Genomic DNA, 26,201 nt, shown 5'->3' on the forward strand with positions numbered 1-26,201 from the left:
TTGGCACCCATCAGTTGGTTTAATTAGTTTCATGCAAAATAAGCCCTGGTCTCCTCTTCTCCAACTCTACTAATGCCTTATATCTCCCAAGGCTGTTTCTCTTTTGGGTCCTGCAATAAATGTAATACACACATGACTATCTTTCTACCCTCTATATTCACCTCTTTCATTCCCCAATAATTCCATAACTAAGATTTTATGTGATCTAGTAAGAGTCGCTTATCAGTTGCCAAAGAAGGAATTGGTGAAGCCAACATAGTCATAGCCAGCAGGGTGGCTCCGGCCCCGTGGGTCCACGTATTGCTGCATATGTGAGGCACAGAAGGACACTTGTTCTGGTGTTAGAGCCTGAAACATAAGAGGAAAAAGATGCAGTAATAAGAATTCAAAATAGCTGGTTCCTTGGGATTCCAATATTCCCTAAACTCAGCGAGTGGAGGAACTTTAGAAGAAAAAGCCAGCACTGTCCATATCACATACCTTTCACATTAATTCATAATTCCTAATGAATAAAACCAACAATCTCTTCAAGTCAGCTGTTACCTGAAGAGTTCCATGTCACTTTGACTACGCTTCTTATCCCATTCCCTAAATTTGGCTTATTAAATAAATGGGATAAAAAGCATTCTTGAAAATGAGTTTCAGGTTTGGGATTGACCCTGATAGTCATTAGACTCACAGTGGTTCTCAACCTTCTGGCCCTTTAAATACAGTTCCTCATGTTGTGATCCAACCATAAAATTATTTTCGTTGCTACTTCATCACTGTCATGTTGCTACTGTTATGAATCGTAATGTAAATATCTGATATGCAGGATGGTCTTAGGCGACCCCATGTGAAAGGGTCGTTCGACTGCCAAAGGGGTCACGACCCACAGGTTGAGAACCGCTGCATTAGAGGTTGACTCTGCATTTTGATCACAAAATTAAATGGTGACCAAAGCAGATGATATCTAGAGAAAAACAAAGAGGGGGGGGCTAGTAGGCAAGCAGGCCTGAGATGAGCAAAATCTAGATTGTTGTGAGAGCATAATGAGGGAAGATGCAATTGGAATCGTACCTGCTTCATGTCCTCTTTGGTAATATAGTTCTTGCCCTCCGCCAAGGCTTGGAAAGCATTCTCTATTTCATCGCTGGTCTTGATGTTCTCTGATTCCTTGTCAATCAGGAATGAGGTGTATTCTTCCAGTGAGACATAGCCCTTCCTGTCGGATAAAAGGATCAGGAGCTGTGCCCTCTCAACACAGAGAAGAAACAGGTCCCATTCTCATTCTACTTGGTGTCACAGGGACAGAGGGAAGCTGGATTTTCCAAGCACCTCTTCCAACTCAGCTCTCTAAGACCATGATCTATTTGACCCTCGTTCTCCTCCCCTTACAGCCAAATAAACAGTTTCCCAAGATCCAGCTTCTGTTTCCATATGAGCCTGACACACTATATAGAATTTCAGAATTTCCCATCAGCACCAGTACCCTGTATCTGTACCTCAAGCTCTTCAAGTTGATTTGAGGACCTCTATATCTGGTCTTCTTTGGTTTTGGTATGAAAGAGAATTAGTCCCTAACCATAATGTGGTACCTCTATGATTCTACACCACCCTCACAAGCGTAAACACCCCCACTCCTACATGTTAGTGATCCTCTCCTAAGACATTATACACATGAAGGGACTCTTCTGTCAAGTTCCATTCTCAGAACTAATGGAAATTCATGTCAAACATAAAGCAGGCATTAATCAAATTGCAGGACTGGTGCCTGAGTTGCAGTTAGTGCCATGAACTTCTGAGCTAATCCTGGAAGGGCCCCAAAAGCTGCCCCGTTCACTTATTGTCTCTGCCACTGTCACTCCTATTCTCAAGATGAGTTAATGCCTATGGATTATTTTACTCTTGGTGCTCGTCCTGCAAAGCCCCAGTCCCTGGTTTGGTCTGGCCTTGGTCTTCCTCCTACCTCCCTGGATCGACGACATCCAGGAATTTCTCGAACTTGGGCTCAGGTTCATCCTCCTCCACCATGGGCAGGTAGTAATTGAGCCCTCTCAGGCAGGACCGGAAATCTTTGTGACTCAAGCGCCCTGTCAAATTCTCATCAAAGTGTCTATAGAATAAAAACATTTTATCAAGTTCAGTAGAGAAGCATATTAACAACGGAAAAGAACAGTTTTGTTGCATCAGCTGGGGCTTTATTAACATGGCATAAGCTTTTAAAAATATATTTTTATTGATTTCAGAGAGGAAGGGTGAGAGAGAGAAAGAGGTAGAAACATCAGTGATGAGAGAGAATCATCGATTGGCTGCCTCCTGCACACCACACATTGGGGATCAAACCTACAACCTGGGCATGTGTCCTGACCAGGAATCAAACTGTGACCTCCTGGTTCATAGGTCACATGACGCTCAAACACTGAGCCACGCTGGCCAGGCAGCCTAGCATAATCTTATCAAAGAAATGAGTGGACAGCTTGCCTGTGTTTCTACACTTTTTTAAAACCTAATGTTTGGAGGAAAAAGGATAAAATGTTGAACATAAAAAAGGTATTTCTAAAATCTAGGAATTTCAGAGACATATTATAAACTACAAGTTAAAGCTAAATAACATATCTAGATCTTCATTTAAAATCCTAATAAGCCACATTGAAGGGAAAAAATGTATTTGAGGTTTATTTTGAATGGTCTGAAAAACAAAGAACCAATCATTATAAAGTTACTAGAGGCCTGGTGCATGAAATCGTGCACTCGGCGGAAGGGGAAAGGGTCCCTCAGCCCAGATTGCAAGAGGGTGCAAGCCAGGCCAAGGGACCCCACCGGTGCATGATCGGGGCCAGGGAGGGATGCAGGGGGATGGCCAGCCAGGGAGGGACCATGGGAGGGCTCCAAGGCATGTCTGGCCTGTCTTGCTCAGTCCTGATCATCCGGACCCCAGCAGCAAGCTCACCTACTGGTCGGAGCATCTTCCTCCTGGTGCTCAGTGCACATCATAGCGACTGGTCAACCAGTCAACTGTCTGCCCCCTGGTGGTCAGTGCACATCATAGCGAGTGGTTGAGTGGCCTTAGCATATCATTAGCATATTACACTTTGATTGGTTAAATGGCAAACCGGACGACTGGACACTTAGCATATTAGGCTTTTATTATATAGGATACTCACTTATAGGTTGTGCTAAACTCCTTCAGTGTCTCCTCACTCACACCTATAGTATCTCTGAAAGAAAAAAAAAACTTAATTACCTCATGAAACAAAACAGAGAAAAGCAGAAGCTATGTCACATGAAATAGAAATTTTAGTGACTGTTTCACTATTTGGGTCATCTACTTTAGGGCCAAATCCAGTCTGTCACTTGCTTTTGTACAGTCAATGAGCTAAGAATGTTTTTTATATTTTTAAATTGAAATTGGTTAATAAGTTTATATAGATCTCAAGTGTACAATTCTATGATACATCATCTGTGTATTGCATTGTGTGAAACCATGTTCATTGCAGCATTACTCATGGTTTTTATATTTTTACATGGTTGAAATAATAAAAAAAGAAGAATGCTTTGTTAAGCATACATTAATTTTAAATGTCCATAAATAATATTTTATTGGAATTGGTCCATGCTCATCCATTTATGAATTATCAATAGCTGGTTTCTCTCCACAATAGCAGAGTTGAGTAGTTACAACTGAGACTATATGAGTCACAAAATTTAATTTTTAAAATTGATGAGAGAGAGAGAGAGAGAGAGAGAGAGAGAGAGAGAGAGAGACACTTATTTGTACATTGGTTGGTTGATGCTTGTAAGTGTCCTGGCTGGGGATTGAACCCATAAACATGTTGTATCAGGACAGTGCTCAAACAAAATAAGCTACCCAGCCAGGGCCTGGCTCACAGAGTTTAAAATGTTTATTATCAAACTCTTTACAGAAATCTCTGATTTAGATAATAACACTGCCAAAAAAGCTATGGAAACCTAAAGCTTCTTTAAGACAATTAATTTGTTTAGGGAAAAAATGAATTCTGCTTTTCTGCTCCATATCCTGACTATCTCTTGCATCTTAGACATTTTAGAGAAAAATTTACAAAGGGGAATGCTCTCTGAAGAGATTACATAAGATGGTGAAGGAATTCGAGAAGTGGCGGATGGGTATTTTTAGGACAATGAGAGCACTGTCTCCTATTGCATAATAGAATAAAGAGAAACCGTTCTGTGGGGCAGTAAAGAGAATATTGTTTCTGAATACAGTGAGTGTACTCGCTCTTAAGGAGTACTTTTAACCAGTACCCCAAATTCTAGCCCTTGGAGTTAACTACCTAAAACTAGTATCATCCACACCCTTCCCTAGCCCTGCCCATAGGTTCCCAGTACTTGGCTTGGATCTGTTGTTCCAGGTTGTGTTGCATTCGCATCCCAAGCTGATAGAGCTGGTCCCACTGCTGCGCCAACCCAATGGTGCTGTATTTGATGTCCAGAACCAGAGCCTCTTCTAGGTTGTCTCCCAGATCCTCAATCTTGGTCAGCTGGCGCTTCATCAGCTGGATCTCCTTCTGCTTCCTCTGGAAAATGAGAAGAGAGAGAGTCACCCAGGGCACCACTCCTAGGGAGGGGAGTGAAAATAAGAAATGGATGAGTTTCCTCTAATTGCTTCCATTCAATTATTTTCAGGGATATTCCTGTCCCCCATGATAACTAAACTATTCAGCAAAACTATTGGTATCTTGATAGGAATTGCTTTGAATCTGTAGATTGCTTTGGGTAGTATGGACGTTTTAATGATGTTATTTTTTCCAATCCATGAACATGGTAGATGCTGGGATTCCCTTTGCTCCTCAGTGGAGACTTCTGAAGCTGAGATATCCCACCAGATTCTCAGCTGGCACACATGGCTGTGGATCCAGCCTGCTCTAATTCTTCCCCTCTTCCTATCATCTGGAGGGTGGCTTCTTCTTTGTATCCTTAGTAATAACACCTCTGTTCGGCTAGTATTCAAATGGTTCTGCAGGTTGATTATGCTATAATTTAATTGTAGTTTTGATGTGGTCATGGCAGGAGGCCAGCACACCAATTACCTTCTTGACCAGAACAAGAACTCCCTGTCTGACAATGTCTTATTCTTTAGTATTTAACCTCTCATTAGGAAGAAATACAATGTAATTAGTTAAAATTTTCTCCTAGAGGGGTCAACAATGAAATAAGGGTAAGAAACACAGCGGTAGCCCAATGCTTTACCCAATTGTTAAGAGATCATCTAGATTCAATTGCATTATCAAATAATTGTCATTATCAAATTACAAAATTGTCAATGTTTCTAGGTGTAAGCTAGCAGCCTTGCACTTTTTCCTCTTAATCAATAACAGTAACTCTATAATAGAAATATCATTAACATTATTACATAGATACAGAAATTACAGTTTAGAGAGTTCAGGAAACATGTCCATAAAGTGGTGGCCAATGGTTAGAATAACATTTTGGCAGAGTTGGCACCAGAGCCATAGGCTCTTGACTTTCAGGCCAGGGAATTTACATAAAAGTGTTTATTTTAAGAGTTTCCTTTAAGTACTCCTTATAATTCTGGAAATATCTTGACCTAATGAATAAACATTACTTACTTTATTTGCTTCCAATTGGGATTCCAGAGTTCCTGTTTCTTTGAGCAAAGATCTAGTTCAGAACCAGACAAAAAAGTTACTTATAATATCAGAGGTCCATATTTCACAAAGACAGACAAACTCAGAGCTTCTACATTTCTCTACTGCAACTTCTTCCAAGTCACTTGGCCTCTCTAAAATAAATTTACACAACACCAAATTTTCACGAAACCAACCCTTCTGCCCATTGGCCACCTTGCCAGACATATGAGAAGGAACTCAGGCCCCTTCTAGCTCTTCTCTGCCTAGGAGAAGGATTCCAGGTCTTTCTCCTAGTTCTTATTCTCAAACACACTCTTAACCTAATGTCAGCAAGACTCCATCTAATGGGGTATTGAGCCAGAATAATATATGTACTATGCTTCTCCTTCTCACCCCACATTTTTATTGAGGCATCATCAGATTGAGATGAGATGAGATGAGATGCCCCAGTAGTAAGGTCTCCTTGTTTAATCATTCCCGAATGTGATAACAAGACAAACGTGGTAACATAAAATACTGACCCATCCAGAAAATAAGCCCTGGACATGAAGGTCCGGAACAGGAATCAGAAGAAAGAAAGGGAAATCATATGTTAATATGGATTACTTTAACAATCTTTTTTACTTCAGATTTATGAAATATTCTAAATTCTTTTGTAGCCAAAAACATATGAACATGTTCCATCCACTGTTTCCAAAGTATCTTTCACACCAAGAAGCTAACAGCCTTCCATGCATCTACTTGCTGTAGTAGAGAGAGCTCAGGTGGTCAGGTGATATGCTCGGTGTTGGGCACATGATGCCCAAAGGAAGAGAAGGAAGAGCTATGTTGCTTATGCCTTCTCTCAGGTGTTTTTGGCCATGAGACTGACTTTCCTTTTGTTAATTGTGTGATTTGTTCTTATCAGTGGTGTGTAGAAACAGTCTATATCATGGATTGTCCAAACCACTTCTTTAACTCTCAAAATTCCACAAATCTGACCCAATTACTGAATAGTCTACCAATTTAGACCATTTATTCTAATGTATATTACACCTTCTAAGTCTCCTCTTTTTCAAGGTCATTTGCCCTAGAAGATGTGACAAATGTTATTTTCACATATAGGACACTTTGGATTCAATCAAAGCCATTAGCATATACTATCTCACTTGATCCTCATCACAGCTTTAGTCAAGCAACATAAGAGCTTCACACTAGATGTTTATAATGTGCTCTACTTCTGCTGTGTCAATAAATACACATGTGACCGTGAGCCCATCAATGCATCTACTAAACTTCTTTTCACACAGAGGTAATAAGGTCTTCTCTGTATACTTTTCCAGTGTGCTCTAAAAGTTAAGTGAGTTACTGGACAGAGAAGTACTTTGTAAAATGCAAAGATAATTTCAACAATAAAATGTTTAAGTAAGAAAGAACTGCTAATATTTTTGAACTGTAATTATAGGCAACAGGGAACAAATGAGAATATCCAGAAGAGAATATTGAAGGGTACACAATGGGTAGAAGGCTGAAACTCTCATTTCTCAGTTTTGCAAGGATTGATTCAGAAAGTAACCAATTACCAATAGAAAGCACATGGTAATTTGGGACAGCATAAATGCTGTAGGAGTCCCTCCTCCTCCCCTCCTTTATGAACTTTATCCTTATGGGAAATGGAGTGTGTAGCATAAGGATCATGAATTTTGAGGTAACATAGCACACCTGGTTTCCAAGATCCACTGAAGGAAGGCACTGGCGTTCTGTTCAAACTCCTGGCACATCTCAAAGTTCTTGACCTGTCTTTCCTCTTCCTTTTGCAGCTCTTGTTCCCGTTCCTAGAAACCCAAATCACAGACAGCGAATTGCACGTTGAAAACCTTTCTTTGCAGTAAAATAATTGGCTCCCAGGCTCAGCCATAGATCTTAACTCTCCCAAATTTATATTCCGGAGGCATGTGCCTATGTGCTCACATTGCTTCCAGCCCACTTCTTCTCATCTTGAAAAGGTGAGGAAACTTATGTCACTTCCCATAAGTAATTGCAGATGTTTCAAAGGCAAAACTCAGTAAAAATAACAAAACAATGAAGGCAAATCTTTCTGCTTATTTTTTTCCAGATGAAATTTCATTTAAATGAGCATAAAAACAGCCTTAAAGGGAAAGGTAGTTATAAGAGTTGCCATCTAAAATTGGTGATTTTATGGTAAAATTTTTCTTTGTTAAACTTTTAAATATTTTCCATACCTTCTATAATGAACATCATTATAGACAGACAAAAGTTAAATGCAAACACTTTTAAAAGGCACTTTTGGAGGTGTGTATAAAATAGAGAATGCTTTGGATGAAGGCATATAGAGACTTTAAAGATATCTGCAAGCCTCGTGAACTTTCTATAACTCATTTTCAGAGCCATGTCCTGGAGCTTGTGTTTGCTGCCTTAAATCACTGCTCAACACCCTGAAGCTTAAAACTGTTCAAACTATGTTACATAGGGCTATACTTATTGTGAACATATTTTCAAATATTTCTTAGACTATCCAATTTACGACTGCTTTCCCAATTAAAAATGTTCCTTTCTTTCTCAGAAGTCCCCCAACTTGGGTACTCCACTAAATTGTCATGGTCACTATAGCCAAAGGAGGTCCCTGCTGTGCCTCAGTCTACCTTGATGATGTCAGGTAGGTGGTTCCACATCCTTTCTAGCACCTCCATGGTTAACCAGGTGTAAGGGCTGGAGGGCACATTTAAGGACTTAATCTGCTGGTCTAGCTCTCGCAAATAGTTCAAATCTTCCTGGGCCTTGGCCAAGGAGGCCAAGAAAGCCTCGTGGTCCTTCTGCAGCTGGCGGATCTCATTCAGGGAGACACAGTGCACATTTTCTGACAGGTCCTCCTCAGCATTCTCACACCAGTGGTTGAAAGCTGAAGCCTTGTGTGCAAATTCCATGAATAGCTCCTCAGCCTACAGAGAAAAAAAAAGACACCTTCATCTTTCCCAATAGAAAGAGAAGAGAAAAAGAGAAGAGGAAAGAGAAGACTGAAAAAGTAATTGTCTTCGATATTTTCAGGGCAAACCCGTTAAAAGGACAGAACTAAAACCAATGGGAAACCAATGGACAGACATGTGAATTAGAAATATAAGTCCTGATCCTGGTATCTCATTGTAAACTTGGTCAAGTTTTCTATCATCTACAAATGGGAAAGTTGAATGATTTCTAGAGACATTTTAGCTCTAAGATTCCAAAAGTGACAAAGGTTGTTTTCAATGAGAAGATTTTATGATTTCTTATTCTGAAATCTGTTTCAATTCTATTTGGCACATAGTAGAAATGCAAAAATAGATGTTAGATGAATGATTAAATGAATGAATCATTCATGAAATAGGCAAATCTATCCTATCCTTTATCCACTTCCTCTTTCTTCTGATCGTCTATAGACCATACCTCTCAAATGTCTCTTTGAAGACTGAGTTCTTTTCCTAACATCCTTCTAAAACTTGTTCAGGGCTCATCTCATGCTTGCAGTTCCTGTTTACTTTTATTTTTTAATATATTTTATTGATTTCTTAAAGAGAGGAAGGGAGAGGGATAGAGAGTTAGAAACATCGAGGAGAGAGAAACATCGATCAGCTGCCTCCTGCACACCCCCTACTGGGGATGTGCCCACAACCAAGGTACATGCCCTTGATCAGAATCAAACCTGGGACCCTTCAGTCCGCAGGCCGATGCTCTATTCACTGAGCCAAACTGGTCAGGGCTTGCAGTTCCTGTTTAAATCGATTTCCTACACTCTAACCTTTATCCCTATCCCTGTAATACTCTCTGGAGTTATCTGTAAGTTCTCAATGATTGAACTTCTGAATGAGAGCAATAACATGGATTGTTCCAAACAGTATGTCATCAAAATTTTTTTAGATTTAAAATCATCATAAATTTGAGGTCAGCAAATAGTACTTTCAGGGAGATTTGTTATGCAAATTTGTTTTCATCCCCAAACATAGGCATTAAAGAGGTTGTGTACTATTATATTTTCCCTGTACTCATTTCTGCAATCTATATGCTAAAATAGATCAACACAGAGAAAACTCATATGAAGAATATAAAAACCTATGAAGTACTTCTTATTATTTTCAAAATAGTATGGATCAACTGAATATTTTACAATCAGAAAGTAAAATAATAAAATCAGATTGTGAAATATCTTTCATATCTCTCTCCATATATATGTATATGTATATGTATATATATATATATACATGTATATATATATATATATTCCATTAATTGAATTTTTTTCACTAAAATTAGGTCTCATGTCTTTCAATAGAATAAAAATTAACTAAGGGTCCAGACTGAGTATTTTTTTTTCAAACTGACTAGTTTTTATTGTGTGTGTGTTTTCCAATTTCCCTAACTCCCTACCTTATATGGTATAATACTTGTTATGGTCTAGGAGTGCTCAGTAATTTACTGACCATCCAACTTCCTTTCATTATTGTTTTTTTTATTATCAACATCTAATACCTTAGCAGCCACCATTAGAAAGGACATTTTAATCACTTACATCCATATAGAACTTAGTGGTTTATACTGAATTTTTCAGATCCATTATCCTTTTTAATAGCAATAACAGAGAACAGCAAGAGGTGGTGGTAATATTATCCTATTTCATAAATGGGAGAATCAAGGTTCAGAGATGTTAAGTGACATCTAAGAACACAATATTTACTTGTCTAGGTCTTTCATTTGAACTGGAGAAAAGCATAGGGATGACCTTATCTCCTGCCTGCCAGTTGTAGGTCTGCTATACAGTAAGATCGTTCACCCTGTTGTGCCACCTACCTCTTCTATCACCTGTGCCGAGCTTTCATCTCAAGTCAGCTGGATAACTGACAAAAGTCTAAAAAAACCTCCCTAGCCATCTAAAGTCATTTTGCTCAGTAAGAATGTCTTTCTGGTCCTTTGCAAGGTACACACTCAAATATATCCAAACAGGGTTTCCACTATTTGTTGCCAGATTCCATGGCTAATATATAATCAAGGTCTTATCGTGCCTCATCATCTTTTACCATTTACCTTCTGTAGGGGCAGCTGTTTCTCTAGCAATTTCTGCCTGTGGGCTGCACAGGCTTCCAGCAGCTGTTCCCAGCGCCTCAGCAGGGCAGCGTGGCGCTCCTCGATGGCTTTGGATTGGCTGTGCTGAGCAGCCACCAGCTGGTCCTTTAGGTCAGTTATCTTTCCCAGTCTCTCTTGTTGAAAGCTCTGCACACTGGCGTCCAGTGTGTCCTGAGAAAGACCAGAGAGAAGCAGTGAGCAGAGAACGAATGCAGATTCCGAAGGGTCATTTATACCTGGGATCCACCATATTTTTATCATGAACAAGGTAAGGACTAGGAAAGAGTTAGAATGATGACCAAGGAAAAGGAAATATGACTTAGAGACTTAAGTAAACATTTGGGATTGGGGTTATGGCTAAATTCCGACGTATGTTTTGAAATTAGATTTGAACTCACATTCTAAAATTCTTTTGTATCACTTATTAGATTTTGTGTTCTACTGGAGATCTTGGAAGTATGGAAATTAAAAAAAGACCTACAGATTCTATATTACACTAATGATATTTTTGGGAGATGTTGGTATCAGAATCACAAAATTAGGGATGTTCCACTTCCAGCTTTAATAGAGTAGCTTGTATTGGACCAATTCTCTCTTTGAGAACAGCTTTAACCGCTGGTAAAAAAGTACAAAGTTGTTTGAAAAAGATCAGAATGCAGCTCAGGTGGTTGTAACTCAAGGATTAAAATCATAGAGAGGAGGGATTGGTAGTAGAGTAAGAGTAATATTCTCTGTTACTTTTGCTTTTGAAGTATACACTGTACAGGGTAAGAGGGGAAAGCAGCTGATGAGAGCTTTAGATGGAGCTAAAAAGACAAAAATTGGAGTTCGGGGGAACTGGGGCAGCCAGGGTTTGAGGCGCCATGAAGAGGGAACTGCAGAAAAGTAGGTTCACTATTCCCACTATATTTTCCTCTCAAGACATTTATAGATTCCTAAACTGTAGGACACAAGGCCTAGAAGCCAAGCAGAAAACAGCAGCTGCGGATCTAAAACGCTACATACAGTTCTCTGGAGTCACACAGTGCTGATTTCAGGACACAGTAAGCATGGGCAGCCCCCGCGAAAGAGAGTTAGTTGAAACAAACCCCTGAAAGGTCCCAGGTATAGGACTAGTCCTCAGATAAGTAGAGAGATAGATAGATAGATAGATAGATAGATAGATAGATAGATAGATAGACAAAACTAAAAGTATGCTTTGAAGCAATTTAACCCCTAGCTAAAAAGTAGGGGTTGGATGGGGAATGGGAGGTGTTAGATTACAATTTTAAGTAAAAACTTATCAATGAATTAGTTTAAATGTAAATGAACACACTATTCCAGTGATGGCGAACCTATGACACTCATTTTTTTTTTGGTTGATTTTTCTTTGTTAAATGGCATTTAAATATATAAAATAAATATCAAAAATATAAGTCTTTGTTTTACTATGGTTGCAAATATCAAAAAATTTCTATATGTGACACAGCACCAGAGTTAAGTTAGGGTTTTTCAAAATGCTGACACGCCGAGCTCAAAAGGCTCACCATCACTGCACCATTCCAATAAAATGATAAAATTAGATAGACAAAGCCATACTCATTATATAAATCTATAAAATTTTAGAAAATTTAAAGGCACTCTGCATTTTTATGTTCACTGCAGCATTATTCACAATAGCTGAGATACAGAAACAACCTAAGTGTACACCAACAGATAAGCAGGCAAAGAAGATGCAATATAGCCCTGGCTAGGTGGCACAGGTGGTTGGAGCACTGTCCCATACATCAGTAAGGTTTTGAGTTCAATTTCTGGTCAGGGCACATACTTGGGTTGTGGTTCAATCCCCAGTCAGGGCGTGTAGGATAGTCAACCAATTGATGTTTCACATCGACATTTCTCGCTCTCTCTCTCTCCCTTCCTTTCTCTAAATCAATAAAACATATCTCAGGTGAGAATTTAAAAAAAGAAAAAGAAAATGTAATATAGAGAGGTAGATATATAGATGCATACATATATCCATACATGCATACATACATACAATGGAATATTATTCAGTCATGTGAAAGAAGGATACCCTGCCATTTGCAACAAGTTGGATGACATTTGAGGGCATTGTGCTAACTGAGTTAAGTCAGAGAGAGACAAACACTGCATGATGTCACTTATATGTGAATCTCAAATAGTGGTTACCAAGAACTGGGGGCCGGGGAGGGGTGTAAAGGGTATAAACTTCCTTTTAACAAGTTTTGGGATCTAATATACAGCAAGGTTATTTTAGCAAATAATACTGTATTATATACTTGAAAGTTGTTACGAGAGTAAATATTAAATGTTCTTACTAAACACAAATGATAATTATGTGATAGAATGAAAGTATTATGTAGTTCTATGGTGGTAATCATTTTGCAGTTTATAAATGTATCAATAAGAAAAATAAAATATAAAGTCACAGAAACATAAAAAACAACAGAAGATGAAAACAGATATATACTATAAACAAACAAAAAAGAATTGGTGTAGTATTCTAGTATGCGAAAAAGATTTTAAATTAAGAAATGTTATTAGAAAGATGACCATTCATAATTAAAAGTATCAATTCATCAAGATGATTGCATTATTCTAAATATCAACACAACTTTTAACTTAGCCTCAAAATATATAAAAATAATAAGTATTTAAGCAACACGATTAACAAAATATAACAGGTAATATAAACCACTGAAAAAATACACATTCTTTCAATTGTACAAAAACTATTCACCAAAACAGAATAATTAGTGGGTCAAATAAAAATTAGATAGAACATATTTAACTGGATAACAAAAACATAACATTTCTGAGATGCAGTTAAGCTTTACTTAGAAATTTATATCCTTAAATCAATATATTATAAAACAATAACTAAATATTTGAAATCTACCTTAAAAAATTTTTAAATCAAGTAATCATGAAGAAAGTTAAAGAAAATGGTAAAGATATAAAGATATAAAAAGCTATTAATGGAATATAATATAAAGATAGAACAGAAAAAAATTAAAAAGCCAAATGTTGATTCTCTAATAAAAATGATAAATATCAGTTGCAAATTTAATTAGAGAGAGTGGGCAGGGAGAGGCAAAGAGGGAGAAAAAACTAGCAAATGATCAATATCAGGAAGAATAAAAGGAAGAATATTACAGGTTCTACAGCCAATAAAACCACACAACGTAGAAGTGGCTAATCCTATGTGTTCAGCTTCTGTGCGACATGGGTCTTGGCCCTCACGGGCGTCTATTACAAAGGCAACCCGGCTCTCACCTGCTTTGCCAGGAGAGTGAGGAAGGCAGTGAGGTCTGCACCGTTGCCATTGATCTTCAGGCTTCTTTCCTTCTCAGCTAAAGAGCAAAGATCATTCATAGGTTGAGAAAGATAGTTGCTCTTGGATCAGACTTGATAAGGAGAAAAGGAATAAGTCCTATAGTTCACAAGAGAGCCTCCTAACTCTACAACTCAGCGATTCCTTGGGCTGTGAGTAAACATTAAATTGGGGATGAATGGATTGTTCTATAGACTTATTCAGGATAAACGGACGGAAACAAAGCTAGCACCAAGGGAACGTCTGAGTATTTCATAGAACACAAAAATTTCATATTAGACATAAATTTTAATTAAATCAAACATACATTTATTTCCTAGAAGTTTTGGCCACGGCCCTATCTGAATATCACATGCGAAATCACCAATTCTCAAAAAGATGCTCTCTGATACTTCATTGTGTGTGTGTGTGTGTGTGTGTGTGTGTGTGTGTGAGTGTCATTGTAATTGCGTCCCAGAAGGACAGGAATGGGTGACGGAGGGAGCACCTCTCTTCACAAGGTAAGTGAGAAAGCCCCAGGAACCATTGCATTAAAAAATGTATCAGCATTTCTCAACCCCCAGCACCCTGGCCTTCCCTATCATACCTATCCAGGCCTCTGCCACATCGGCCTTCCAGTTGAACTCCTGAAAGGCACGATCATCCTCCAACTGCACCTTCCAGGAAGCTATGGCCTGGGCCAGAGACGGTGTCTTTGCATTCAAAGCCTCTATCTTGGCGGAAATCTTCTCCTTGTGCCGAATTTCCTCCTGCAACGCCAACGGTGAAAGGAGGAAGAGAGAGACCAAGGCCAAACATCTGAATTCTTTGGGACTATTAAAAATCTCTCCTCTCTCTCTTTTAAAATATTTAACGACTCTCCTCTAGGTCTAGTGATTTATTCTGTGATTTCTCGATGTCCCAGATGATTATTTCCACCCCAGCACTTGGATGACCTTCTCATGCTTGTTCACACAACTGTGATTGTCTGAGTGGGTGTAAGCATCTAGAAAGTATGACGTCATCTCTGCTTAGGGTTCTTAGTGTAGCACTTAGATCAGTGAGATGTTGTAAAAACAAGCTTTTAAACTAAAGAACGATACTCAAGTTACAAATAAGTTTCCAACTGGTCGGCTTACAAAAAAAATTTCCCATTCTTACAAATATTCTATGATCAAAGCTAGTCATTTATAAAAGCTTCATAAATGCCATGTTGTGCATAGGATAAGAGTAAGTGTGTCAACAACTAATTTAAAGAATCTGAAAGGTGTATTTATAAGAGCTTGAAAAAAGAGTTTTCAGAAAACAGAAATTAAATAACTATTTGCTGACAACAACAACAAGAAAAAATGGCAGCTTAAAGAGGTGGATTCAATTGGGCCACCGTGGGAAAATTTATTCCACAGAAATAATCAATTGTGGCATTAATTTTGGGGGAGCAGTAGCTGGTTGTTAAATAATTACCAGCACATCCCCTCTAAATAGCCGCTGTGGCTAGTAGCGGCCATATTGGACACTGCATCCCTAGATAATAAAAATAAATACATATTTGTTAGATGTTAAAAATAAGTGACTAAAATTCTGTGTATGATTTTAGCACTGCTCATGAGTCTATATTTGGGCCAATCCCTTTTGAAAATGAAAGTTTGACCGGGAATTCCTGGAATCTCTCACCTTACTCAGGATGCCTTCCCCCTGGGCACACACATTTTGCACCCGGGCCTCGTGGACAGCAAAGTCATTATCCAAGGCTTCATGCTTCTTTAGCAAACTCTGCATAAATGAGTCGGTGACAATCAAAACATCTGGACAACATATCCCACCCACATTGCTCCCCAAATTATTCACTTGCCCAAAAAAGGGCAAACTTACCAGAAAAAGGGTCACAGGTATATAAGTGATATTGAGTCTATCTCACCACGTGACCTGACAGTTTTCTGGATTTTGGAATAACAGTGTTGATCAAGGATTTCTCCATATCAAAATTTAAACATTTCTAAGCAACACTGTATTTACTAGAAAAATGTTAAGTATCAAGAACATCCTATATGAAGGGCTATTCTTAAATTTGTTTTTTTCCCACCAGGAGGGAGATTCTAATTTTAAGGTGAAATCACTGAGAATCTAAGAGATTCCTCTTAAAGAGAAGACAATGGATTCATTCAGCCTATTGCTCACCTGAGTAGCAGCCAATGTGTCCCCAGAATCTCCTCGGGCAACCATTGCTTCCTTTTCATTGATCCAAGCTTCTTCTTCCTCAGCATTCTCCATAAATTGCAAGTATTCTAGGGACTCTTCCAACTGAAGCCCTCTACAACAGGCCAGGAAGCCCCGGGAAGAAGAAGAGAAAACCAGCAAGCGTAGGAATGAAGCCAAAGGCACAACCTCACAAGGCAGCCACCGTTGAACTGGGCGACAGAAGAATTGAACCTGTGTCTACTAGTCAGCAGTGGTGATCTCCTCTGAAAAGGGGAGACCCTTGACCCACAAGTTCCGTTTTGTGGCATCATCTACTCTCCAGGAATGTTTGTTGGGGAAAGGAAATCTTGTCCAAACAAAAGTGCTGACTTTGGAGTTGGAGAATAATGGCAGTGAATCAGAACACTGTCGTTCATCTTAAGTGCTTTTATTTCCCCGGGAAGAAATGTCTTCCTATGCCAACAGACATGAAATTATAGCAGAAATTACTTTATTTGGCTATATGACTATATGATTCTAAATGGCTATATGGCAATAAGGGAGAAAAAACATTTCTCTCACTACTAACTTGCATACAAGGCTAAAATTGGGGCAACATAAAACAGACATGTGGCAAATAACCTGTTACAAAGAGCAGCAATGATAAAAGATAGTTGCAGGTAAGTGCAGGAGTAGAGGCCTGTAAGCACAGAGGCAGCAATGACTTCTGCCTGGGGCAAATGGGAGACTGTTTAATGGAAGACTGCACTTGAGGAGGGACTTAGAAGATAGAGGATGGGTGGCGGCGGAGAAATGCTAAGCAAGCACTTGGGTGTCCTCCCCAACCCCAGTTCAACACCTGCCACACAGGCGGAGAACTGGGCCTCCGCCCCCACTCACCGCGCCTTGGTCAGCTCTTTGAGCTGCTCCCAGTGTTGGACAAACTGCGCCAGCCGCTCCTGGATCTCCTCTCGCCCCACCGCGGCCTTGTCTCCCAGCCCCTCTGCCATATCCAGCACGTTCTGAAAAACACACGCCCTCCATGCTGCGTCACCTCACGCCCTCTCCCGATGTAGGCGCAGTTCCCTGGCAAAGTATCTAGGCAGATTATTTCTTAACTTCATGGTACTCGGGGTGGACTTAAAAATCCTGGGAGGAGAAGAAAGCTGTAGCAATAGACCATGTTAAATTGACCCAAGTATTTGAGCGGACACATTGGCATTTGTACCAGGCCATGCACCCCATGATCTGATTTATGGACTAGTCACAGTCATAGGGTGACCCTACTGCCAAGCCAGAACCAGAGTTGCCTTTTTTTACCATATGGTTCCGCTCAAGCATAGCTTCTCCGAATGTCCCAACCTGCATCTAATTGTCAACAACTGTGCCCTGGTGTGTTGAAGCGCTCCTTCCAAGGAAGAGCACGGGTCCCTGTGCAGGATTCTTCTATTCACAGGACACAACGTGTGGAGGAGAAAAGAACACTTTTGGATGCTGTGACTGACTATGTGGTCGTGGCATGCCGCCTTCACATTTTACAGAATCATCCTCCTTATCCCACACAGGAGGCCTACTATTGGATTAGCTCTGCCCTCCCAGGCCTCAGACTCTACTGTTCCTACCTGGATGGCAGGTTCATGTGCCATCAGCTCCCCCTCCAGGCGTCTGTGCTTCTTCAGTAAGTTCTGAACCCCCTGCAGATCCCTCCCCTGGTCCTGGGAGCGCACCCGAACCAACTTCTCTCTGCAAACAAGGGCGAACACAGTTTAGGCATCTGAGGTCATCCTAGAGCAGCAGTTTTCTGAGTGTGTGTGTGGCTGGGGGTGAGGTGCTGGTAACGCTCTGGAGTCAGTGATCACAAAGATAATTAGTACCAAAGGCTTTCAGCTAAATTTCTGACTTAGGCTAACGCAGTTAAAATAGCAACTGATCTCCACCAGGTGGACAGCAGCTCCAGCCTTCTCTTTAGTTCCCTCGCCTGTCTCATGATGCATCTTCTCTTCTTTGCTCGAGAATGTAACTAGTGTTCCTCTTTGAATAAAAGTGAAAATGATATGCATACACATACCCACAAATATATATACATATATGACTTCATGGCATTTGTTATTTTTGTCTACATTTAGTTAGAATGAGTTATAAAGAGCTGATATTATAGAAGTAATGGCAGCAATGGTTCTGAGTGTAAACTATTTGAATATCACTATGAAGCACAGTAAAAGGCGACAAAGACAAGATTATATTACCTCACTGTTTCTAAAAGTGTTTCTAAAGTGCCCTACTTGTTGCCCTGTGCACAACGTTTTTCTCTAATTCATTGATTACTGTGAAGAATCAGCAGATGTGTTGAAGACAAACATGATGAGGCAGGTCAAACAGAAAATAAAGCAAATAATTTGATTTGCTAGTATATTCCTAATCATATTTTTCCAAATAAATATAAACATTTTATTTTTTGTTTTATTTTAAAAATCTAGTTAAATTTATTGAGGTGACATTGGTGAATAAAATTATGTAAGTTTCAAGTGTACAATTCTATGATGCATGATCCATATATTGCACTGTGTCTTCACTACCCAATCTTCCTTCACCATATATTGACTCCCTTTACCTTTCCACTCCCCACCCCCTTCCCTCTGGTAAGCACAAACTGTTGTATTTATCTGTGAGTTTTGTGTGTTTCTAATTTTCATTTATTTGTTGCTTTCAATATTATACCCCACATATGAGTGAAATCATATGGTTCTTGCCAATTGTATGTTTTTGCAACAAAGGTAGAATTAATTAGTAATAAAACCACGGTAGGTAATCTGTAACATTCCCTGTCCAGTGTCCAGTTTAGTATCATATTAGATACAGAGGATACAGAAAAAAAAAGACAATGAGCTCATCAGTTGGGTAAGTTGTAAATGTCCAGCTGTCTCATTTAGAAGGAGCATTACACATTCTATGAACTATCTAGAACTATGGTTTCTTTTTTTATTGTTTAAGGTATTACTAATAGTAGTACATATCTCTCTTTTTTTCCCCACTGACCTCCCCCGGCCTCCCCTCATCCCATCTCCCCCAGTGTCTTGCGTCTGTTGGTTGTGCTTATATGCATGCATACAAGTCTTTCGGTTGATCTCTTACCCACCCCCCCCAACTTTGTTCCCAGACTACACGTGAACTATCCCCCACTCCTTCTTTTCTTAGCTCCCTCTGCATGTATACAGTGAGACAATTGGGAAAAATAAAATAAATGTTAACTTTAAGCTAAGGCCAACATGATTAAGAAGTAATACCAACGGCAAGAAACATCACCTATTTCATTTCAGCATCAAATAGAAACATGTTGTGTGGGTTATCTGCTCTCTTGAATTACCAACGCAACGTAAGCTGGCAGTACATACTCTATCCAGGCCTCCTCATCGTCCAGGTCCTGGAAGAACTGGAACAGGGCATAGGTCTCTTTCAGTTTCTCATGGTGCGCAGCTGCTAGATTCTGGACGTCCAGGAAGCGCTTGTTGACATTATCTCTTTTCTCCACAATCTGGTCAGCATTGAAAGTCCCGCTGGAGAGCAGATCAGCAGCCAACTCATTCAGGTCCTTCAGTGCATCCTAGAAAACCCAAGTGTGTTCAGTGAATAGTACAGTACAGGCATTAAGCTGGTAACGGGCTCGATCCCCTGTAGGGGGCGTGCAGGAGGCAGCCGATCAATGATTCTCTCTCATCATGGATGTTTCTGTCTTTCTCTCCTTTTCCCTTCCTCTCTGAAACATATATATATATATATATATATATATATACCCCCCACACACATATACATACACACACACACATATATATACATATATATATGTATGTGTGTATATATATATGTTTTCTTTTAAAGATGTGGCAGATTTACACAATGGAATACTACACAGCTGTTAAAAAGATGGAACTCTTACCCTTCACGTCAGCATGGATGGACCTGGAGATTATTATTCTAAGCGAAATAAGCCAGTCAGAGAATGACAAATATCATAGCATCTCACTTATAATGTGGAATCTAATGAGCAAAATAAACTGACAAACAAAATAGGACCAGAAGCATGGGTACATGGAACAGACTGACAGATCTCAGAGGGGAGGGGGATGGCAAGGACTGAAAGAGAGTAACCAGAGACCATGTAGCATATATGCATGGGCCACGCACACTGACAATAATGTGGCAGAGGTCTAGGGGTGGGGAGCGAGGGTTGGGTGGAGGGAGACAAAAAGAGGGAAACAAGACATTTATAACAGTGTCAACAGTAAAGAAAAAAAGATAATTAAAAAAAAGACTGTTGCAACCTCTCTCTGCAACCCATGGATATGACCTGGTTATAATGACTAGTGGTGGAGAACATTAAGGTCGGTTTTGCAAGACTGTATTCTTGAATGACCTCTTATGATGGGAAACATTTCCGTTCTTGGAATGCAAGCCCCAGAGGAGTGGGATGCCAACACTACTTACATTTCGGGCCAACATCTCCGTTTCCAACAGCTGGTGCTTTTTGAGCAGGTTTCCTGCAGAAGCCAAGTCCCTGGCCTGGTCTTTCATGGCCAGCAGTGTCTCCGCCTGGGAACAGAAGAATAAGCAAGAAAGTTGTCAGTCAAAACGATCTTTAGAAGGAACAAGATTGGCAACTGTGTCCCTAAACTTTCCCCAAGAAGAGTGAAGGAGGTTATTCACGCATAAATCTGGTGATCTGATAAGCATTTCTTAAGCTCCTATACCCTCAGCCCTCCAACTCCACCCCCACTTCCAGGTGCAATTACCTCTGAGAGCCAGAACTCGAAATCCCGGATGCCTGTGTTGAACCTCTGTTGGCGACTAGCCTCATTGAGCTTCTGCCCTTTGTCAATTGTTCTCTCAAGCAGGTAGTCCCAGTGTTTCTCCAGCTCTTCCAGTTGACCCTAACCCAGAGAAATTGAGAAGGTCATTAGGATCTTTAGAATCCTGGGTCCTGTAACAACTTGAATGGATAATATAGGAAGGCTATGAAGGGCCAACATCTCTGTTTGGTTAGGGGCTAACCAAAATTTTCTAATACTTGACTATCATAGGTTTTTATTGATTTCCGAGAAAGGAAAGGAGAGAGAGAGACAGAAACATCAATGATGAGAGAAAATCTTTGATTGGCTGCCTCCTACTGGGGACCAAGCCTGCAACCCAGGCATGTGTCTGACCAAGAATGGAACTGTAACCTCCTTGGTTCATGGGTTGAAGGTCAACCACTGAGTCATACCGGCTGATATGAATATCATGTGTTAAACCAGTATGTTTAATCTGGGAAAAAGAACAGAAGGTACGAGAAGAAAGTTTGAAGAAAGGGTGCTGGGCTGCTTACAGGGGCTGATGCCTGAATGGCAATGGCTCTTGGCAGTAGGGATAGAAAATGTAAAACAAGTATGATGATGCTTAGTAAGTCTAAAGCTTTCTTGGAGTTTTAGGTACTAAGTGTGGTAGGAGCACTCAGGTCCCAGCATCACTGTTTTCCTCCTTCCTTGTGCAACAAGCAGAGGAAAGGCCACTAATCAGAAAGCATATTCCATATCCCTACACATGGAAACAATAAAAGAGTAAAAAAAAATTATCTTCCTGTGACTCTATAGCCCAAAACCCATGCTGGGCAGCACCCCTACCTTCATGGTCTCTTCATTGCCATCGCATGCCCTTTGCTCAATCAGAGAGTTCCCCAAGTTGATGACTCCTTCTACTTGCTCAGCTCGGCCGTACACCTCATTTTCAAAGGTCTGGTGCTTCAGGTACTTCCTCTGCAGGAAAAGAAAAAACTAAGTCACCTTCTCACTTAGGGAAGCAAGAAAAGGTAACTTCTGTTGACAAGGAAGAGGTCACGTTTCCACCATAACCAACGTGATGATGGCTTCTGAAGAACCCACTCCACGTTAGATTCCAAAGTCTCTGAGGACAGCAGGAGTGATCACAGCAGTAAGCAAATGTTCACTGTAGGGAGGTGATCATTCATCTGACAATCTCCGGATGCTGACTTTTCCCACGGTTTTTATTTTGAGCTTGCCTGAATGTTGGTAGGGTCTTTGTAGGACTCATCACAGGCGGTGGGCAGCATCTCACTGATCCATTCTTCCAGGTCCTCAAGGTCACGGTAGAATTGTTTTAGGTCAGCATAGTTTCCCAGTTTTGTCCGCTCAGCAATGAGCAGTGCTTTGAGAGCCTTCCACCTGGAAGAGGGGCAGGATCATTTTCTGCCCTCTGCCCTCCCCTCAACCCCAAATGGCATAGCCATGACTCTTGCCATTTGCCAACCTGTCCCTTCCCCTCTCATTATTTATATATTTATGAGTTACATATAACAGAGTTAAAAATTATTTAGTCTCACATTATATTATTATATGTCATATTATTATCTATACACCATATGTGTATGTTATATATAACATAGTCTCATAATTTTTAGATATAAAATAGAGTGGTTAAGTCAAGTAATTGCTAAGGTAACGTCTATGTCTTTTATTCTGTGAGTGTAGATCATAAAGTTTCCCAAAGTGTCAAGGTAGTTTTAGGCACCTAGAGATGAGAAAAGCTCAGTGTTACCCCCATGCTCAATGCTAGCAGAGGGGATGCTTTGCTATATCCTCTTGTTGCTCAAAAACAGTTGCTCAGGCCTGACCTGTCTAGCACCCGCTGGAGGCGAGCAGCAATCTCTTCCTTGGCATAGTGGTCATCAGCTATGAGGCGCTCAGCAAAATGCTCTAGCTCAGTGATCTTCTTTTCCTAGTACCAGGGGGAGAGAGAGAGAGAGAGAGAAGATTAGGCCCTGGTACAATCCCAGACTCTCTCCTAGAAAAGAACAGAGATATCCTTTATGACTTCATGAAGGGAAACAAAAGCAGGACCAAAGGGTAGATGCCTTACAGGGAGATGGGTTTTAAATAAACAAGATGAGAACTGTTACTAAGAATACTTAGATGGGCTACTTGTGTGGCACTGAATTCCTGTCTTTGTTACTTCCCATGGCCATTGTGGAGGGGAATTTCTGCATTGGGTGAGATTCTGGAATAGACAGTATAAAAAATCTCTCCCAACTCCAAAATTCAGGTTGATTTTTTAAAAATCCTCAACAGAGGATATTTTTCCATTGATTTTTAGAGAGGGTGGAAGAGAGAGAAATATCACTGTGAGAGAAATGCATTGATTGATTGCAAGGAGCCTGCAACTGAGGTATGTGCCCTTGACTGGAATTGAACCCCGGACCCTTCAATCTGTAGGCCGATGCTCTATCCACTGAGCCAAAGTGGCTAGGGCTAAAATTAAGGTTTTAAAAGGTTGGACATAAAGTAAGAAAGGTCAATGCCATGTGTGTCTTGAGTTAGAATAAGCCAAAGTGTCAAACTACCTCGGAGTTTCCTATAGAAGCAAATGGGAATAATTTTAAATCATAAACCACAAACATATGTAGAGTTTCTGTTATTACTAATAGTTATTTTTTGAATTCTTATATTATTACCTGGGCAGTGATTGCTTTGTCCAAATCATCGCGTTTCTTCATCAAGGCCTCCAGACTGTCTAAGGAACCCTTATCATCTGACCTCAGGAAATTCTCACGAGCCACCATCCAGCTCTCTGCCTGGTCACAGTTGCCTTGGAACAACTATGGGAAGTCAAGTTAGAGGTACATGAGGCATCAGTCCTCCCTTATCCACAGTTTCATTTTCTTCAAGGTCAACCACGTTCAGAAAATATTACATGGAAATGCCAGAGGTAAACAATTCATAAGTTTTAAATAATGTGCCTTTCTGAGCAGAGTGAGAAGTCTCCAGACATCTTGCTCTGTTACAGCTTGCTCAGTGCATCTGCGTTATTGTACACTCCCCAACTGTTAGTCGCTTAGCTGTCTTGGTTATTAGACCTGCTGTATCAATGTGGTTGTGTTCAAGTAGCCCCAATTCTACTTTATAATGGCCCCCAAACCATTCACATAACTTGTATTATAGTATATTGTTATGAAGGTTGTATTTTATTATTTAGTTATTGTTGTTAATCCCTTACTGTGCCTAATATATTAATTTGCAAACTTTACCATAGGTATATATGTGCAGGAAAAAAAAGATTGTATATCTAGGGTTCAGTACTGTCTGTGGTTTTAGGTATCACGAACTCTCTCCTAGGAGAGTCTCCCACAAACAAATGGGGGACCACTGTACTGGACCTCTTACATTTCCCTGTAACAGATTTATGTCTTTATATAAGCTATCCTTCATTCTTGGGGTGCTATTTCCCACATCTACCCCTGGTGAATACTGGCTGGTTATTTAAAGTGGGTGAACATTCTCCCTCAGGGTAGCCTGGAATACTCACTCTTTTCCCTCAAAAGTGTTAATCACTTCCTCTTCTTTAACCTCAAAACATTCATATGTTTTGTTTCATTAACAAGTACTAGAATGATCTGTCTACATGTCTAATTTCACTCCTTAAGAAAAGGGATGCTATCTTACTAAACGTTATGTTGCCAGGGCTCTGCACACAGTAGGCTCTCAATAAAAATCAATAAATCAAAAGGTCAATGAATACATAAATTATTATCACCCCACTTCATGCTGAGAAATGGCCCCCATTTTGACTCTTTTAACAGGAATAAGGGCCACAAACACAACAGTGATCAGCCTACAAAGCAGAGGATACAGTGTCAGGTAACCAAGAGAGGCCCGAAGCATGGGAAGACCATGAAATGAGCACCCGCACTTAACCATGTAAACCTGCACAGAAGGAACAGACAGAAGCCAATATGCTCAATGACTGTAGGTTTGCTGTACCTGATACTCTAGACACTGATTTAGCATCTTCTCACGTTGCTCCCAAGCTTTCTCCAAATCATCTCTCTCTTGTCTGACAGCTTGAAGCTTTTTTTCAATTTCAGGGCTGTCTCGGTGCCCGCTGCCTATAAGTTCTGCACCAAAGTCTTCTAAGGCCTGGAAGGTAGGGGCCTCAGCCTCCATGTCAGCATGATGTTCCTGTGGGGAAGAAGGAGAAGAAACTGGTGAGGCCAATGCCATCACAGCCAAGTCACGTGAACAGAAGCTATGGCTTTTGTAGCCATACCTGGTGTCGCTCTATCAATATCTCAGTACCAGTTAAGTCCTCAGCCATCTCCTGTGATGATACCATGCCATCCATGCCACTGATCCAATTCTGTAGGTCCCTGGAGAAAAAGACATATTGGGATTGACAAGAAAGCCTTGCAACTCGCTACAGGGCTGTCTTTGGGCTTTTTCCTCTCTTGAAAATGTTTCCAGATTAATACCTTTGATCTGGCTTTATCTGCCTCACAGATCTTAGGTTTTTGTTGTCGCTGCATGACTAACAATAGCAATCCCTTGCATTTGAAAATCTCTTCACATATATTGTTTTCTTCAGTTCTTGTAATAATCCTGTACAGAATTCTGGGAATTCTCTTGTTTTCATTTTGGAGATGAGGAAGTCAGCTTAGAGATAATAAGTGATTTGTCCATGTTATATAAGTAAAAGAAGCATCTAGACCGGAATCCAGACACTGGAGTCCTGAAACAGTACATATTCCATCACTTCTAAGGGTTCATGTTCTTTACAGTAGATTCTTTTTTATCATTAATAATACTATAGTGCATATTCAAAAGTTTCTAAGAGTAAATCTTTTTATTTTTTAATTAAATGTTTATTGATTTTTAGAGAGAAAGGAAGGAAGAGGGAAAGAGAGATGGAAACATGAATGAGAGAGAAACATCAGTTGGCTGCCTCCTGCATGCCCTCTGCTGGGGATCAAGCCAAAAAGCTGGGCGAGTGCCCTGACAGGGAATCAAACCAGTGACCTCTTGGTTCATGGGCTGATGCTCAACCACCGAGCCACACCAGCCAAGCTAGATTTAGTTAAAAATATATCTTATTATGGAATCTCAAGGAAGGCATATATCAAACAAAACAGTCTCTTCTTTTGTAAAAACATTTATTCAATTATTCAAACAATTAAAATTTGGGGTGCT

At 40.1% G+C, this 26,201-nt stretch overlaps 1 protein-coding gene across 1 annotated transcript in view; it reads right to left on the reverse strand.

Annotated features, from left to right (window-relative positions):
• Positions 1–222: 222 nt before the first annotated feature.
• SPTA1 (spectrin alpha, erythrocytic 1) overlaps positions 223–26,201 on the reverse strand; it is a 67,950-nt gene continuing 41,971 nt past the window's right edge. The window contains exons 27-52 of the mRNA XM_023760708.1: positions 25,285–25,388; positions 24,999–25,196; positions 23,693–23,836; positions 22,856–22,959; positions 22,244–22,406; positions 21,849–21,980; positions 20,982–21,119; positions 20,677–20,781; positions 19,587–19,795; positions 17,817–17,937; positions 17,095–17,216; positions 16,195–16,327; positions 15,691–15,789; positions 14,964–14,972; positions 14,624–14,786; positions 13,980–14,056; positions 10,662–10,871; positions 8,252–8,548; positions 7,311–7,423; positions 6,131–6,148; positions 5,589–5,640; positions 4,348–4,535; positions 3,147–3,200; positions 1,949–2,095; positions 1,060–1,204; positions 223–348 (exon numbers count right to left, since the gene is read on the reverse strand). Coding sequence (XP_023616476.1) covers positions 223–348; positions 1,060–1,204; positions 1,949–2,095; positions 3,147–3,200; positions 4,348–4,535; positions 5,589–5,640; positions 6,131–6,148; positions 7,311–7,423; positions 8,252–8,548; positions 10,662–10,871; positions 13,980–14,056; positions 14,624–14,786; positions 14,964–14,972; positions 15,691–15,789; positions 16,195–16,327; positions 17,095–17,216; positions 17,817–17,937; positions 19,587–19,795; positions 20,677–20,781; positions 20,982–21,119; positions 21,849–21,980; positions 22,244–22,406; positions 22,856–22,959; positions 23,693–23,836; positions 24,999–25,196; positions 25,285–25,388 — 3,371 coding nt within the window. The remainder of the gene's footprint in view (positions 349–1,059; positions 1,205–1,948; positions 2,096–3,146; positions 3,201–4,347; positions 4,536–5,588; positions 5,641–6,130; positions 6,149–7,310; positions 7,424–8,251; positions 8,549–10,661; positions 10,872–13,979; positions 14,057–14,623; positions 14,787–14,963; positions 14,973–15,690; positions 15,790–16,194; positions 16,328–17,094; positions 17,217–17,816; positions 17,938–19,586; positions 19,796–20,676; positions 20,782–20,981; positions 21,120–21,848; positions 21,981–22,243; positions 22,407–22,855; positions 22,960–23,692; positions 23,837–24,998; positions 25,197–25,284; positions 25,389–26,201) is intronic.

The sequence above is a fragment of the Myotis lucifugus genome, unplaced genomic scaffold (assembly GCF_000147115.1).
Source record: "Myotis lucifugus unplaced genomic scaffold, Myoluc2.0 scaffold_190, whole genome shotgun sequence".
NCBI classification, from domain to species: Eukaryota; Metazoa; Chordata; class Mammalia; order Chiroptera; family Vespertilionidae; genus Myotis; species Myotis lucifugus.